This window comes from Corvus cornix, chromosome 1A (assembly GCF_000738735.6).
Source record: "Corvus cornix cornix isolate S_Up_H32 chromosome 1A, ASM73873v5, whole genome shotgun sequence".
NCBI classification, from domain to species: Eukaryota; Metazoa; Chordata; class Aves; order Passeriformes; family Corvidae; genus Corvus; species Corvus cornix.
The window spans coordinates 58062787-58081047 of NC_047057.1; the positions used below are offsets into that span (position 1 = coordinate 58062787).

At 39.5% G+C, this 18261-nt stretch overlaps 1 protein-coding gene across 8 annotated transcripts in view; it reads right to left on the reverse strand.

The window, feature by feature from the left end:
• The window catches only part of DGKI (diacylglycerol kinase iota), a 211759-nt gene that overhangs the window by 119146 nt on the left and 74352 nt on the right, over positions 1-18261 (reverse strand). For all 8 annotated transcript variants that reach the window (XM_039570688.1, XM_039570684.1, XM_039570686.1 and 5 more), the window contains exons 2-5: positions 16529-16637; positions 5394-5489; positions 2519-2593; positions 25-81 (exon numbers count right to left, since the gene is read on the reverse strand). In XM_039570688.1, the coding sequence (XP_039426622.1) occupies positions 25-81; positions 2519-2536 (75 nt within the window). In that variant the 5' untranslated portion in view covers positions 2537-2593; positions 5394-5489; positions 16529-16637. The remainder of the gene's footprint in view (positions 1-24; positions 82-2518; positions 2594-5393; positions 5490-16528; positions 16638-18261) is intronic.

The window sequence follows — 18261 nt, forward strand, 5'->3', positions numbered from 1 at the left end:
TATCATCATTTGTCCCTTACTTACTTCTCTTGGAGATCTGGAGCCTCCTTCTCGGAAAGTCGGTTTGCAGCGAAAATTAATCTGGCATTGAAATAAAACTGTTAGAACTTAAAGTGAGCTGAAAGAAAATTTATTCCAATATTTTTATCTAGGCCAGACTTCCAAAGCATTTATTATCTGTTAAAATATTAACTTCACTAGGTGGAAAAAAGTAACTTACCTGGATGTCAGAAAAATCTCTTTTCATATGCCATATTAATTCTCCTAGCTAGATCTCTACACAACCCCCATCTGCACTAATGCTATTGCTGCCTACTCAGTTCAAATATTTAAGCTGCCTCCTCCTTGTAGGAGGAAACAGCTTCATCTGTTTTGTTTTTCAGAAGATCATTTGCAAATAAGTGCACACTTCAGCTTAGGTCTCAAAAGTTAGTAGGTGCTGGAAATCTCACTCTGTAAAACCTTTTTGCACATCCCATCTTTATGTCTTCAGAAAAAATATCTGTAGAGTAATTGTCATTTACATAAAGAATCATGCAAATCACCATAAATTTCTACCCTTTCCTTAAATTAAGATGTTTTCATCCACCTCCCCAGCCACAAATCATTTGGGGAGCATTGTACTGCCTCATGCAGTGGTATTGCCAATTCAGATGGGAGAGGAAAGACAAAGAGGACAACAGGAGTTTCCATGAATGGAAAACATTTTTAGGAAGGTGAAGAGTAAAAAGTATTTAATTTTTAAAAAGGCAGTCTTTCCTAGAGAAAGGGAAAAAATTTTTTGAGAAAAGAAAATCTACAGAAATAAGAATAGAGGGATGTAGAAATTTTAAAAATACACTGAAGATTGAGACCTGGAAAAAGACCAAAGGATATGTGAAGTAAGGATGCACTAAATGAAATAAATTCAAGTTTGAGTTGACTGTATTTCAAAGAATTAAACATTTAAAGATACTGCACAGCTATGCTTCAGTTATGAAGGTAGAAGGACCGAGTTTCTCCAAATTCAAATACAACCCTCCCCAAATAAATAAGTTCTTCCCTCATTTAATAATTGCCTTCAAAATACTAGGTCTAGGGAGAAAAATAAAAATAATAATAAAAAAAGCACACACACAAAAAAAGAAGTAAACTAAATACCTAGTGCTTATAAAGAAATGAAGGGCATTGTAATATTAGTCTTCTTCCCTTGCTCTTCACCTGGAACGGCAATTTGTTGTTTCACTGCTCACTCATGGCAGGCTGGAAAGACCCAGCTTACATTTATTTTGCCTAAAACGTGCACCTTTGCAGAGAGGGCCAAGCAGAAGACTTACCCACCAGCTTTAAACTTTACAGACTTTATAACAACCCTCTGCCAAGAGGTGGATTTCACAGTCTCCATAATGGCACAGGCAAGCTGGGTTTTATCTAAGTGCTCATTTCCTCTGGCTGGCAGTGCCACCAGCTCGCTGGGCTATGGAAAGTCAGCACTGCTGGTGATGGAGGAAGTCATGAAAAATTCACTGGTAACATTTTGTGCTGAAAGCATGCGCTAATGTTAATTTCACTGTGGATAAAAGTATCGGGGGTGGAAATGGTACCTCTCCAAGTTGGTATTATGGCGATCACTGTGGGATTTGTCAACAGGAGTCCAACTCCTTGGAAAGGAAAAAGCCCTCTCCTTATAGGGTTGCTGCTATAAATTCGTTATGCATCAGCTTCTTTTATGAAGAGCAACATTGCTAAACATATAGGAGTGAAAATGAAGCTCTAATGACAGCAGTGGGGAAATTCCCACACATATTTCTTTTCAAATATCCCACCAGGAATGAAAAGGGTGGGGGGAGATTTCTCTGGCACATTTCCAGTTAGGCATAATGAAGACAAATCACTGAGGGGAAGACTGAAGTCAGTGATAGATATTCTGTAGGTGCTTGAGTATGATCAAGGATCCTTGAAGGAAATGCAAAGAAGGACAGATGCTCACAGATAATGGTAGTATACATTAAAGGTTTGATGTTTTCCATTTTACAGACAAAAAGTTGATTTCTGAAGTTTCGAGGAGAAAACAGCATAGTCTAGTAAACACAGGAGAAAAGGTTCACACTAGCATCTTATGCTGTACTGCTCATAATAAGTATAGCTGTCATACAATGAATTATGCTGGCTTTAGCTGGGGAATTCTAAAAGGCCAATTTCATACATGACAGGATACTCCATTTTCTAGCTTCAATTTTTAATCTAGAAGTAGAGGCAATTTATTTTTTAAATATTAAAACTGTGAAAGCATTCTGTAATTTTTGGTCTTTGGTTTTGAATTTTCTTGGGTTTGGGGTTTTTTATAGTTCACAGGGTTCAAAGAAATATACTTAAAAAAAAAGGTGGAATTTTAAGCCAGCTTTTGTTAACAAGTACATTGTTAAAACAGCTGTGAAAACTTAATGTGGCATATATAGTTTTTAACAGGCTGAAACCTCACTAAAAGAATTAAAAGCGTGTTGGCTACGTCAGGCTCCAGAAGATGGCAATGTCTTACCTTCTCTAACTGCTCCATGCACGCATTGTGGACCACGATCTTGCAGGCAGCACACTTCCTCCGCAGGGCAGACTTCTGCAACAGGAAAGGGACACGTGTGTGCATGGAGGCGAGCTATTCCCTCAGGAAAACAAAGTCAGCTGAAAAACAGGAGATCTTTCACTCCCTATGCAACATCCTTTTTTTTTTTTCCTCTTTTGGTGCTCTGAACTGAGTACAAAACAAATAAATAAATGAAAAGATTTGAAGCTCTTCTGGTTAAAGCTCTTCTGGTTTTCTTTGTGAGAAACACAGCCACAGCACTCCAGCTTGGGAACTAGAAGTGAATGCCTCCCTTTAGGTAGAGGATTAGGTTGCTAACACTGCAGAGCATCACTCTAAAAGCAAGCATCCCATGAAGATGATGAGTCAAGGCAGTGCAAAGAGGAGAAAAATGGTACGTGCAAATCGGTGAACTTGGATCAGTTCGCAAGAGGTCATTTCATGCTTATCATATAATATTTAATTGGATTGGCCTGACCATGGCCTTGCAGAAAAATACTTGGGTCATTTTAGCAGAGAATGATAAAGTTCTCAGAGAATGCTGTTAAATGCTTATGAAATGTTACAGCAGGGACAAAATTCTCAATTATGCTGGTTAGCTTTATTAATTTCAGTAGAGCTTTTGAAATAATTTCCATCAAATCCCCTGGGCCAAAGCATATCAAAGGCAAGAGAATACATCCAGAATAGAGAATGTATTTACTTACTTTACTTCCATAAACTCAATTTAATTAACCAGATGAATTAATTTTCATAGAAATTTAACTTACAGACTTGTGCTTGGGGGACAGAAGATTTATAAATACGCGCTAAGTTGATATTTCTTTGCTTTGGATTTTTACACTCAATTTATTCATGTCCATTTAAATCGCTAATAAATTAATTCTTTATAGTTTTCAGCATCGTTTAAATAAGCTCATGAAGAAACAGGAAACACAGCTTCAGCTCACATTATGGAATAATTCTAATAATTTTATTAATTCTCATCATTATCTAGATACACCCTAACTGTATATGTGCACGTGTATGTGGTGTTCTAATGTTTCACGGCATGAATCATGGCATCGTATAGCAGATTAGCTTAAGCTTTCACATGTTTTGCTACTTAGTAAGTTCATGTTTTTAATCTCTGTGAACACCATATGCAACATAATATTAAATTTCCATGTTACTTCCAGTGCGCTAAATCACGAGGAAGAATTTTCTCGGTTTTAGAACGGCAAACTTCTGCTGAGAACACAAAAACCATCACACTGGCTGAGACCAAAGGTCCACTCAGTGAAACAAATCCTGTGTCCAGCTTTTGCTCAGTGCCTCAGGACCAACGTAAGCGCACAGCAAGCACACAGTAGCTCTTCCCTTGAGTATCACCACACAATCAGCACTTTTTGGGACTTTGCTTCAGCACTCTTAAGGAGCCATAGGCTTCTCAGGCTTGGCCTTAATGCTATATTCCATAATGTAACCAATTTGTACCACAGTATCCCACAGTGGTAGGCAGGAGAAGAGAGATCCAGCAGGCAGGAATTGTGCAGCAAGATTGATTTATTTAATTATTTTACAACTCTTTTATAGACTTTTTTCTTCATAGTCTAATTAATTGGTCAAAGGATCAGCCACCCCTTGGGGTGATTGGCTAAAATCCTAGAACATCCATTGTCAAAATATTTTTCTACTGTACTATAAACAAAGCTCTGCAAGGTCGCAGGTGTTCATAGTTTATAGAACTCTGCTAATATCTTCCGTGAGAGAGAAAAATATCTCACAGGACTGGAAAGAAGCAAGAAAAATTCTTGCTAGCAGCATATTTGTATCCACAAATTTGCTTGAGAAGATTTGGGAGATGGATATTAAATTTGTGCTATGGAAAGCACTAGTATCTTGGATCCCATTGCCCTGAAAACTGGGGGTGATTAGTGAATCAAAATGCTTTGATTTGAATCAAATGCTCTGAAGGTGGAGGGGGGAGGGTTGGGGAGGATGGTAATAAAAGCAGAAAGACAGTATCATGAAGAGTCACAGATAGCAACCACAAACATCCCAGAGAAGAAGAATTCCCTTTAACCTTCACAGTCCAAGGGCTAGGATACCCCCTTGAGCATTGTTTCCAATCAAGGACTTGAACACAGGATCCCCACTCTCACCCAAGCTACCTAAATACCAAAATAAGAGGGGGTTGGGTATTTTCTTCTCTTTGGCTGAAGCAATTTAACTGATACACTAGGCAAAAAAGAGCTCCTGAAGTAGACTGGCATTGTAACAGTCAAAGAACAGACACATGGGTATGAGATCAATCCAGTGAAACTTTTTCATACGCAGCAGAAAAGCTTCAATACAAAGCTAACCTTGAATATTCCCAAAGAGGAGAAGGTAAACACTCAAATATGAGTGCACTCATTGCCAGTGAGTGCATTCAAGAGTTTGGAAAATTCAGTTCAAGCCGTTGCAGTGATTAAAATTGCAGAAATTTGATCAGACCCTCCTCTCAGAGGCTGAAACAAGTGATATATTTGTATATATTTTTATATAAAATAGACTACTGTCTTTTAATATTCCTGAAACATCTCAATATTATACCCTTTTTTCCCCTTACCATGTTAGTAAAACTGTTCATTACATACATTCTCACTGTGTAAATAATCTGGGTCAATCAAAACTGGTTTGGGCTTTTTTCCTGAAGCAATAAAATCTTTACCAGCAGCCTTTTGCCCTTTTTGCTCTCCTTCTGGAACACGGGCAAACAATTCAAGCTCTCAAGTGACTGAGCACTGCATCAGTCTGAAGCCAGACTTGTTACCTCAGAAAGAGAAAAAGAAATCCGAAAATAACTCACTGAGAATTTGACTTGGCAGCTTTCCTCCCCCAGGTAGCAGAGGTCCCCAGAAACATTTGTCTCTAGCCACAGATGCTCTCCATTCACAGCATTTTCCTGAAAAAAAAAAATACTTGTTAATCTGTTTTGTGAATATCAGCCACGTGAGTATAGAGGGAAAAAAAATTTTTGATTTTCAACATCAATTCAGAAAACTAAACTAAACCAAAAAAACCCAAAACAAACAAACAAAAAAAAAGAAACAAAACCAAAAACAACAAACAAAAACCACCACACCACCAGTGTTCCTTTGGTTTTCTACAACACAAAACCATAGCAGATATCAGTATTACCCTGGCTGACCATCCCAGCTGAAAGGATGCTGACAATACAATGATGTGTCACCAATCAAAACCAAAGTATTTTTGAGCACACTTCAGTTAAACTTTGCTGATGTTCTTCCCACATGCTGCATAGTTTGACTGGGAATTCAGATTTCATAAGCATGAGGTGTACACAGAATTTTAAAGAAACAGAAAATCCAGAGAGATGAAAGCAAAACACAACTAATGAACTTTCAACTGGAGAGACCAAAAAATTTGAGAACTGGGCACAGGAGTGAAAAGCAACACGCTGACTGTAGCTTTAGGATGATGGGATAAACTAGACAAGGGAAAATGCTTTCTTTGAAGTGGCTGGGTCAACACTCTGTTTGCAAATACATCAACAAAATATTACTCAGCCAGAAGAGACCAGACTTTATATATGAAATAACAGCACATTCATCTGAGAACATTCTCAAAAAAGAATCTACCTAGCACACAGATATTTAGGAGTGATCAACAGGCTAACATCTAACTTTTTCTTGACAGCCTCATTTGACCAAATCTGTACCTTGATTCTATGCAAATTCTTGTTCTAGGGAAACTTGGTTGTAGATAGACTATGGGTTTCACTTGCCTGTAATCCTGGTGTGACTAAAAAGCCTAAAAGTCTCTGCACACTACTTGAGCAAAGGGAATAAATAGGAATTCTGTTCAGCTAGAATTAGAGCATGATAGAAAACGCTTTGACAGTCTGACATTTGGTTCCCACACAGCAGAAGTCACAAATGATGACGCTCACCAAACAGATGGCGTCCGACAGCAGGATACTCTGAAATAGCCATCTTGGATAAAATTATTTATTTAAAATACCACTGTCAGTTTCAAAGTGATAAAATGAGATAGCTTCCCTTGCCACGCTGATTTCTTAGATAATGAAGAAAAGTAGAAGTAGCAAAACCCTTTTCTTTCTAGAGTGCATCCACAACAGCCAGGACCTATGCAAGGCTTCACACGGTGCCTACCACAAGTATGGCATTCACTTCAAGTAAGACAAGAGGACAAGAATAACACTGGCTGTTTTCTGGTGAGAGGTCTACCTGCCTAAAGGTCTTTAACTTCATCAGAAATGTTCCAATTCCCAGAGCACAATAGTTTAGGTGAGGATTTTCAACACTTTTATAATGCAAAATAATTTCTAAGAACTTGCACTAACCTAAGAAGTTCTTCAAGCCCTTCTTAGAGGGTACATTATTCAGATTTTAAACTCTGTCCCTCAGATGTGTCCTTATATTGCAGCTATTTTCTCCTCAGCAGCAGGATATGAGCTCACCAAAGGGTACTTGACCTGAGCAGGTTCTCTGCTGACAAAACAGTGCAAACTCAACATTATAATCCAGAGGTATATTTCATAGGTTATAAAAGATTCTGATGAGAGACGAATTCTGAAAGCTAAGTAAGAAAGCACACAGCTCCTGGGACAGAATTTTTAACAAGGAATAAAAATTACATTAAAAAATAGATTAACTGCTGCTTCATTCAGACCAGGTCCACACAACTTGCCATCAGGATTTCTAAAGATAAAGTGGCCTATTTCCATAACCTAGTTTAGACCGTTTGCTCTGTATTGTTCCAGATTGTATCATAGATTTACATGTCTAACTTTACATCACCATGTAAATAAAATTAGTCAGTAGTCTACAAGGATGACCTTCGTAGTTCATGTTATTATAGAGTTCTAACACAACTAAGTAATAAAAATGTAAATAACCTGATCCGGTATAAGTGGCACACTTCCAGATACCTACTGCCACAATTAATTTCACCTCACTGTGTGTGAAAACTCACAATTTCAAATCCAGCAAATTGACTTTTGAAAAATCTTTCATCCTGAATCAGAGCAAAGAGCTGAGGCTGCCCAAGATGAAATGCCCTCCCTCAAAAATCTTTCTTTGTCAGTTAATTTGTCTCAATAAGATCAAAGGGAATTACTGTTTTAAATTTTACAGGGCTCTGTCATTCATATGATGAGACATTCTCTTGCCACTTATGAAAACCAAGATGATATAGTCAAAGGAAGTGCTGTGACCTTTTATAAGCCAAATTTTTATTCACTTCTGACAAAAATTTTTTGCAAAAATCAATACATTTCTATAAAGAATTTTTACTTCAATAAAACAGTATTTTCTACTCCAGAATTTAGAGGCAATATTCCACAACATGCTGGGCAAAAGGGTACTCATTTCCACCTACCAACACAGAAGCCGACAGGAAGAGGTCCCTGGGATAACCTCAAGGATGACATCTTGTTTAACACAAAGATAAACCACAGTACAAGTTCTGTCATCACTTGTATATTTTGAGACAGACTTCTTTTTTTTTTCCATAAAAAGCTTGCCAGTTTGGTTTATTTTGTACTTGATGTCTTTACGTTGGCTTTAGGATTTAATGGTTTTTAAAGAAGCGGTCGTTCTCCTTCTGTCCCTGAAGCCACAGACGCCAGTCTCATGCTCTCACCATTTTCCTCATGCCGAATCTGTGGCTGTAGAGCTCCATATAAAATCCGTTCAGCTAATGGAAAAAAACCAGATATCTTATCTCCCAAATCAGCTAGACAAAATGACTCACCCTGTGACCACATAACTGTTGGATCTGACACAAAGAGTGGTGGGTTAAAGATGGCTTCAGCAGGACTGATGTTTTTGGTGCCAGCTCAGTGTTGGGCCACCTCAGCTGACCCATCAAATCATGCTTTTGGGCTGGCATGGTTCACTATGTGGAAAATGGATACTGTCCATCATTGTGGATAAAGCAGCAATGCCTGTGGCCTAATAAAGAAAACCATGAACACTCTCTCGTCGCCAGCTTCCCAGCCCTTGCAAGTGTGTGAACTCAGTATCTGGGAAGAAAAAGAGCCACTGCTCAGTGAAGCGGAGGCAGCAGTGCTTTCCTGGCAGATGCAGCCTGGCTCACAGGGGACACACGAACTCAATGTGCTCCCCTAGATGGAGACCTCCCATTTGATTGCTCCTGATCCATTACCACCTTAATAGCAAACAAAAATAATTTCAGTATAGCAAACATTCCTTGCCTACGAAACAAATACCACACACAATCTCCCCTGAAGTGGAAGTGAAATGAGAATTCAAGGACTAGGAGTTTGGGAACAATGTAATTACATGCATGTGTTCGTAACTTGCTGTGCACATTTCACTAATTCAACTAGATTTCTTCAAGTGCTCCAGCACAGTAAATGACAGAGCAAGAATTACCATTTTTCTAAAGCCCTCCAGTATCTCCATACCTCACTGTTCCTCAGATTACAGTCAGCATGGTTTCAAAAGCAATGCAGACAAACCTGACTGTTTTAATTTGCCATGTCAAGCAGCTTATTCAGCCAAACAAATGAACCAGTCAGCCCAAATTTCTAGTTCAAAAGAGTTGTATCTCTAATTGTAACAGGAGGAATGGAACTCTCCTTCACTCCCGCTATGACTGACATTCCACAAAACCTTATTTAAGAAAGATATCTAAAATAAGTCAGTAAGAAAGTTTTCCCTTTGTTAACACTCCAGCAAGAGAGAAGAATCTTCTTGCAAATATGCATCTGGGCAATACTTATGATTAGTGTAAAATTAGTGCTCATCAATCTAAACTTAATTAAATACATTTGTAAGAAAAATTATTAGTTTTGGCCCTTTTATTTATGAGATGATTATTGAGCAGAAACAAATTTATTTGGATGTCTCTTTCCCAAATGTTTTTCTGTCATGTTTGGTTTATGTTTTACCCTTAACTCCGAAATTGCAGAGTTTGCAATACTCATGCTGCAAATAGGAGCAATACCTCAGATATTTTTCTGTTGATATATATTCTCAATTTTAACTCCATCTTAGGACATTTTAATTTGGGAATATTTTTCTTGTAGAGGTCACCTATTTTTTAATTATTGCAAATGTAATACGTGGACATAGAACAAAATAAAACAGCACGCAGATATGGTTCTCCTTTCTCCCATCATGCTTTCCAACATCTCTGCATCAATTGCATTTTGAGATCCCCTTAAGCTTCAGCTAAGAGATCACCTGTATACAGAAGCAGAATGACAACATTTGTCTTCATGGAGCAGCAATGTTCAGATGCTATCAATTGAGTTGATAATTCCCTATGTTCTCATGAACCACTGCTTTGGCTGATAACAGTTTCATTTCAGCAATGTGAAAAAATACATGTTTTCAAGAAGGGCACCATCTGCAAAATCACTGTATCCTCTACACCACTGGAAAAATACAAGGGTTATTTTGGCCACCATTTTGAAATCTGACAGACCTCTTTCCTCTTTAGATCTCTCTGGAAAGAATCTCAGTTCTCAAACCTTCATGAAAAAGAAGCAGCAGAGTAGAACTACTGATCCAGAACACAGCACTTCAAGTGTCAGCTGCACACAAAATTTCAGCAATTTCTAAATACACATGGGGCTTGCACTCTTCACAACCGTGGTAGGTTTAAAACTAGGTTTGATGGGCAGGTTTCTGGGCCAATGGCAAAGCTGGCAACGCCTCTGCAATGTGCATATTTAAAGAAGGAGGAAACGCGGGAATTTCCTTTTGTTCCAGTTCCCCCTGCCAGGGGTGGCAAAGAGAGGGGGCCCCAGGCTCCATCCCGGATTGGGCCTCCGCTCCCCCTGCACAGGCAGGGGAAAAAGCTGTCCCAGCTCCGCAGGTAGCCGTGATCAGCCTTAAACAACAGCGCAGCAGGGACCACATGGCCAAGATAGATCTGAAGTCACCGTGGGCCCACTGCACGGAGCCAGCGGAGCCTTCCACACAGCCAGCATGGCCCACACCCAACCAAAAAACGCCACACGCGGCCAACGGTGAGAGACTGGACGGGTCTTTCCCCGGTGCCAGGCCCGACTGAGATCAACTTCTCAGCTGAAGGCTTGCAGATGCCAACTTTTCTTCCAAGTCAGAAAGAAGGGAAAGTTAGAGTCATGTGAAAGAAGCTAACATGGCGACTCCAAGGTCAGCTGTGAAGGAAGGGAAAGAGGGCGAAGGCGCTTCCAGCACCAGAACTTAAATTCTCCTTGCAAGCCATGGTGAGGACTGCAATATTACAAACTGTTCCTCTGTAATTCATTCAAATGCATGGGGGGGGGATGCAAAAATCCACACACAGCTCATGAAAAAGTGCTCAACGCCAGAGCCCACAGATGTTGTGAAAGGCTTTTAGAGATTGAAGAGAGCCTTTGCTTTCAGGCTGGAGTAGCTCATCCTTAAAAGACTAAACCCCATGGCTATTTTGGCCCATGACTGGCAGTGTGAGAAGACTGCAAAATTCATGGGAGGGATATTTTTTCACTGCAGCAGATTTTCCAGGCAGACTGTTGGTTTGTGAAAGTTTGAACCATGCTAAAGAAGTTTGTAGAGAACTATCTCCCATGGGAAAGCTCCTGAAGAGAAGAAACTCTTTTCCTTAAACATAAAGAAAGACTCTTAAGAAATGAAACACTGACCAAACCCCATGTTCTGTTTCCCTTGCACAGGTTGGTGGAAAGAGGGACGGTACTGGAAAGAAAAAGTGTTCTGGGAGTTTGCTTTAATTTCTTATTATTTCTTTTTGCTTTTAATTCTGTTAGTAACAAATTTTCTTTATACTGTAACTGTTTAAGTGTGGACCTGTTTTGTCATGAAGTTTCTTTTCGTTGTCCCCAATAATCCTTATTTCACCTTATGAAAAATGGAGTTTTAATTTCCCCTTCTCCGCTCAACTATTGTAGAAGAAAAAAAAAAATAGATTTTGTGGGGCTTGGTGCTAAAGCAGTGTCAAACCACGACAACAACTTATTTAATTTGAACTAGAATTCCCATCACCTCTTCATGTTTTTATGTGACTAATGGAATACCCATACCCTGAGATTCTCCTTTTATCATGAGAGCATCTAATAATGTACAACTCTTTTCAACTGAATACTCAATTCCCAATTCACAAAACTTAGCCTTGAAGACCGTCTAATGGAAGGAAAGCCCATCCTTTGGTGCAAAATTTAGTATAGCTTTTAGGCACTTATGATTCAGCAGCCAAACCATTCATGGGGAAAAGAAATAAAGTTATCTATATTGAGGGAAATGTTTCATCATATGTAAAACTTGTACTACTATATTAACACATATGCTAATTATCCAAGCTTTAGCATATCATTAGGCACTTCCAAGCACTTACTGTCCATGACAGTAAGTAGACAGAACTACTGACTGTTGCCAAAAAGGCACAGAATATGATGCAACAGACTCATTTCAAAGTCACATTCACTAATTACAAATACCTCACTGGTATAGGTCTCCTCACTGTCTATTTGTCTAGCCCATCCCCCCATCAGTTTATCTGCATGGATATTATGGAAGATGGTGTCAAAAACCTTGCAAAAGTCAACACAACAGCCGTTGCTCTCCCCTCATCTCCCAGCCAGTCATTTAATTACAGACGTCTGTAAGACTGGTCAGGGATCACGTTGCCTCCATAAATCAATGCTGAATATTCTCAATTATTTCTTATTCCTAATATTTTTGGAAATTACTTCCAGAAGGATTTACTCCATAACCTTTCCAGGAATCAGGGTAAGGCTGATCAGCCTGATCTTCCCTGGATCCTCCTTATCGTTCTTGAAGACAGAATTGACATTTGTTTTGTTGCAGTCCTCAGGATCGTCCTCTGACCATCATGACCACTCAAAGACAACAGACTGTCCTAGCAGTGATATCAGCCCTCAGCACTTTTCTGTGCATGTCATCCGGTCCCATGGACTTCTGTGTGTTCAGTCTAAGTATTCCCTAACTTGATCATTATCCACAGAAGTAAGTTTTCCTTCTTTCAGACGCTGGCATCAGTGACCTGGGATTCCTGAAGGCAGCTCTTACCAGCAAAAAATGGAGGTAAAAAAAAAAGGGGGGGACTGAGCAATTCAGGTTTTCCGTGTCCTTTATCACCATGTTCTCTGACCTATTCAGTGGCAACCCAACATTTTTCCTGCTGTTCCTATCTATCACTGTTGATTTGCCTACAGAAACCATCCTTGTAACCCTTCCTGTTCCTGTTAGATCCTACTCTAGATGAGGTCTGGCTTTCCTTACTCTATCTGTATGGAATCAGGTAATGCCTTGTACAATGCTCCTGACCTAAGCCTGCTTCCACATATTACCAAATACCACTTTTCAACTTCTACTCTGACACATAGTTTTCTGTTCTTGTTAAGTCTGTAAGATTTCTGGCTTTGTCCTTTACACACATAATTTATGGTATAAGTCATAATATTTCTCTTCTAAAAAACATTCAATGTGTACCCAGAGAACTCCAGCTATTCATTCGCAGAACACAAAGCACGGATCAGTCAAGTTTTTTCATTGACCTCCAAAAATGGAAACTGAATATCTTCAAATGCTTCTTAAGATATGGGGGAAAGATTCTAAATCTCTTTGTCATGGGAGAAGGAAAGAAATGGGCATCAACAGAAAAAATGCACTATGAAAAAAAAAAAATGATATATTTGGGGATGTTCAACACTCTACTATTCTAGTGGCTGTCAATATTTTTGTAGACACCATAGAAAGAAGAGCTAGAAGGCAGTACTTAAAATTACAGGAGGACTTTGTGTACAAGCTTGTGGTTATAATCCTTGGTAACAAATGGCAGTAGAAAAATACACAAAGACCTAGATCCTCAGAGGCACACAGGCAGTGTATTGGGCGGCTCACTCTGTACTTACTTGAGAATCTGGGCTAGAATTACTTACTTACTTTATTATTTAACACTTGGGAGTGATGTCTAAAATGGAGGAGTGTGGGAGAAAGGGGATAAAGCATAAATGTATCACAGGGGCAGCCATTTAGGTCAATTCCTTTTTGGTAAGGCATCCTCAGCACTCCCCTCTGGTTATTATAACACTTACTCCAGACACTGTATTCTGTATGGCCCTGGTGTGAAAAGATAACCTTAAATTATACAGCAACGCTGCAAGTTAACTTGAATTAGGTGTAACAAATGTGATTAAACTGGACACTATGTTAGGGAATAGAAACCTCAGGGAAGGGAGGCAGTAGCAACAACAATAATAAAGAATTCTGTTTTTTTCTGTAAAATGTCTTGGGGGTCATGAGAATCGTCACCTCTGTTTTACAGCTAGAAAGGCTGATGTACTGAGAGGCAAAACAACTCATCTGAGCTCACTCACGAGGTAAGTGACAGAGCAGAGAATGGAATCCCACTCTCTGACTCAGTGCCCTGTTCACAAGACCATCTGATAATGGCAAATCACCTGCAAGCAGCTCTCAAAAATGGAGGCAATAGCCAGGGAATTCTTTCCAGTTATTATTGTGAAGACTGTGGTAGAAAACATTTCCTCCCTGCTAAGTCAAGCGACAATTTATGTTTGTGTCACTTAGACTTTGAAAAGATCTCCCATCATGGGTCCTTGGAGAATCATCCTCAGAACTACTGAAGAGCAGGATGATGTATATGGGGATGCAACACACACCGATCAATGCTGCCTTCCAGTGATTACATACAAAACCTTCTTCTCTGGCTCCGACACATCAATTGAAATATCTTTTCACTCTACCAAATACACCTCTGTGTAGATACAAAAATGCTGCTAGCAAGGATTTTCTTGCTATTTTCTAAGTCCGTGAGAGACTTTTCTCTCTCACAGAAGAGGTAGCAGAGTATGTAAACAACCAAACACCTGCAGCCTTGAAAAGTCTTGTTTATGGTGTAGTAGAAAAATATTTTGACAATGGATGTTTTAGGATTTTAGCCAATCACCCCAAGGGGTGGCTGATCCAATTAGACTACGAAGTCTACGTAGTCCAATTAGACTACGAAGAAAAAAGTCTATAAAAGAGTTCGTAAAATAATTAAATAAATCAATCTTGCTGCACAATTCCTGCCTGCTGGATCTTCTCTCCTCCTCCTCCCTATGGCTGCGGGACATGGTGATATACCCTAGGCCCCAGGCCTGCAGTAATACCTCTGGACTTAATTTAAAATTTAGGGTTTTTTCTTTTTTGAAGTTCACTACATTTTAAAATACTTTGGTCCATTTCAACGTCCCCAAGTCTCCAAACCTTACTTCCATCATACCTCAGATTTGAGAAATACCTTTCTCCTTTTTACCAGTTACTACAGCTGGTCAGTTCAGTCTCCTCCCAGCCACAGATATCTTCCACTCACTATCCTGTGCCTCTCCCTGCATGACACAGGTTGCCTCCCTTTTCCAATCAAAGTGTGAAGTAAAGCAGCAACATCAGTCTGAGAGACTGTAAACAGCTAAGAAATTGAACTGATCAAAAATCTAAACCATAAGCAAGGAAGTAAACTGCGAAAACACCACATGCAATTAAAAGCCACAATATTTAATCAATATTTACCAACCTATAGCAAGTCCTGCTGTATAGGAATCATATGAGGTAAAAGGAGTAATCATCACAGGATCATGGATCATCCTGGTAAAGGAGTAGCAGACAATTGACTGAGTAAGGGCAAGCTGTGGTTGTTGTCTTGGGGTTCAGGGTTGTTTTTGGGATTTTTTGCAGGAATTGTTGCTGTTGGTTTTTCCTAAATACCGTTTTCAAAGGTGTTACATTTAGCTAATGTGCTTAACCCTTCACTTATGTCTCTGATCATTCAGATTTCCACTGAACAGCAGTGATGGCTCAAAAGAGGCATCTTTACTACCTTGTTGAATCAGTACCTGGGTTTGCTGGAATGAAAGAACAAGCTATTCTCCAAAGCACTTCCAAGAGGATTCTACACAAGCTTTCAAACTGCAGACCTTCATAGTGAATCTAATCCAACTTCATGCTGCACAGCCTGCAAATTTTCATCCTCTTAAACTTTGGGTGCAACAGCTGGGGTTCAAGAAGAGCAGGCAATCTAAAAAGCAATTCTGTTTTGATATAAAGAGCAAAGATAAATATAAGCCATATTCATCAGAACAGAAGTTATCTTCAACCAAAACCTGCTTGGGTGGCTGGTGCCTTGATACTGCAATGTATCAAGCTCTTTACCAACAGCCAAGTGCAAAATTTACTGCATGCTTTGCTTTAATTGAGACATTTGTATGACCTGCTGGCTTATGGCTCATCTTCTTAGCTCGTACCTGTGCATAAGCACATGGGAGGTGTGTAGGGATGGTTATGGGGAGGTACAGACTTGCCATTATTACACACAGAGAGGGTGGCCAAACCCTGGAACAGTCTTCCTAGAGAAGTGGTTGGTGACCCATTCTTGCCAATGTTTAAAAGACATTTGGACAATGCCCTTAACAATCTGCTTTAACTTTTGGCCAGCCCTGATGTGGTCCAGCCCAGAAACCTAAAAGAAGCAAGATAGGAGAGGCAAAAACATATTCTCCATGTCTATATGCCAGCTTGGGCCCAGAAGAAATCTAATCACACCTGCAAAGAATTGTGACCAAAGATTGCAATTACCTACTCTACAGACCCAGACAACTTGACATGTGTCTTCAGCCTTAAATTTTTGCCCATCGAGCAGAGGCACAAAACTGTGCTAAAATTAGATCAACCTTTGTTGGCAGACTTTGTCAAGAAGGAGGATGGCAAATGTAGCCAGACAGCTTCCAAGCTGGAAAATCTGTCATGTTTTACTCAAGTCCCCACAAGTTGTCGTGTCTCTGCCTTCTGCTTCATAATAGAAACATGTTCCTAATGACTAGCACTAATTCTGACAGAAACACAATGTCTTATGTTGATTTAAGGATGGAGAGAGCACTAACTAGAGATACTGCTCAAATTAACTGCCAAAAAACCAAACACCTACAGTCCACTCTAAGGCCGCTCTTGGTTCCTTCACAGGTCCATTGGTGACTGCAATGTTGAGGGAATGCACAGGAGCCAAGTGCTGGAGGCCTGACCTGGAGATTGCTTTCCTGCAAATTGAAAAGAAGAATAAAAACACAAATAAATGGAGTGTATATACAGAGTGTATATATAACAAATATATACCTCAAACATAATTACCAGATATCCTCCCCAGCCTTCTCCAGAAATCAGAAGAGGCAGCACTGCATCTCATTTCAGCTTCAGTGAAATGGTGCTTGAATGCCATCTCCTGTTAAAGCAGTTTAGGGAAAGAATAAAGCAACCTGATCACTGGAAATTACTGTTTAATGGAGATCAGTTACTCATCTGGCACTAAGCTGAAATATCAAATCCAGTGTATTATCTGTGGTTATGTTTGCCAGTGTCAGTGGAGTCCTCATGCATTACACTTATTCCTTACACACCAACTAGACCTGTTAAATCAATTTATGCATAATTCAAAATACCATTTATAGGAGAGACAAAATATGAGTTTATACAAAGAATCAAACACCTGTTGCTTTTTCTTAGTTAATAGGCTGGAAAAAGTCATCCATTCAGCATCCAACTACATAAAACAAGGCATGGGGATGCCATTGGGAAGGAAAGTCATAAACCACCACCTTCTTTGATCCTGTAAGAATCCCCCAAGGAATTACAGCTTCTTTCCACTTATATTTCATTTCTATCTTTCTGGTCTAAAATCATATTTACAGCTCTTGAGGCACAGATGTGGCCTTCTTCAAAAGTCATAGGTGGTGGCCAGAAACCCTCCTGAAGCTGTCTCCAGAGTGCTGAGGGGATATCCCCACTGTCTGTCTCTCCAGAGACATCCAGCCCCGACAGAGCTGCCTCCACCAGTGAGCCCTCAGGTGGAAGCACAGTACGCTGCCAATTCAAAGCTCAGCTGCACCTGAACAGTCTGTTTCCTAGAGTTTCCCAACATTATTGCATTGTATATATTAGAACCTGATGGTACTGGCCAAAATAATCTCACAGCTTCAGCTGCAGTGATTCAAAAGAGGACAAAAATCATCTCAGAGAGATAGCTCCCCCTTTATAAGCCAAATACACACATCCCCCACAAAGTAAAATGACAGGCTGTTTGTGTAAAGTGCATTTTTGTGATATCGCTCCCACAGTGCTACAGCTATTTATAGCATCTCTTAATCTTACCACTGTCCCAAGGCAATAAAGGTCAATTGAGCCAGTGGAGACAATCCAGGTCAGCCATATGCTAAATAAATCTTTTCATTGTCCTGAAAATACACAGTTCAATATATATCCGCAGTAAAGGAGCTTGGAAGCCTCGCTGCTCACAGTGCATGTCTGGAAAAATCGAGTGAACTGAACTAGAATCTCTTAAATCCCCTCTCTTGTGGGCAGCATGAACAACTCAGAACATTAACATCAGCCTCTGATCATCCAATACTCTCTTTCTACTTAATGTGGGCAAGACTTTGACATTAAGGTGTTTTTTTCCAAAATATTTTGCATTTGACAAAAAAAGGGAAGAAGCCCAAGGAAAATACTCTTACCATCTGGCAATGTATCAGGAGGGAACAATTTAGCAAGAAAGATTTTATGCCAAATATATAAGTACAACATAAGCTACACATCTCAATGACTGTATTAAAGCCTTAGAGAAATAAGCTACAAGAAACTACAAAAATGTTTTTTAAATGTATTTTT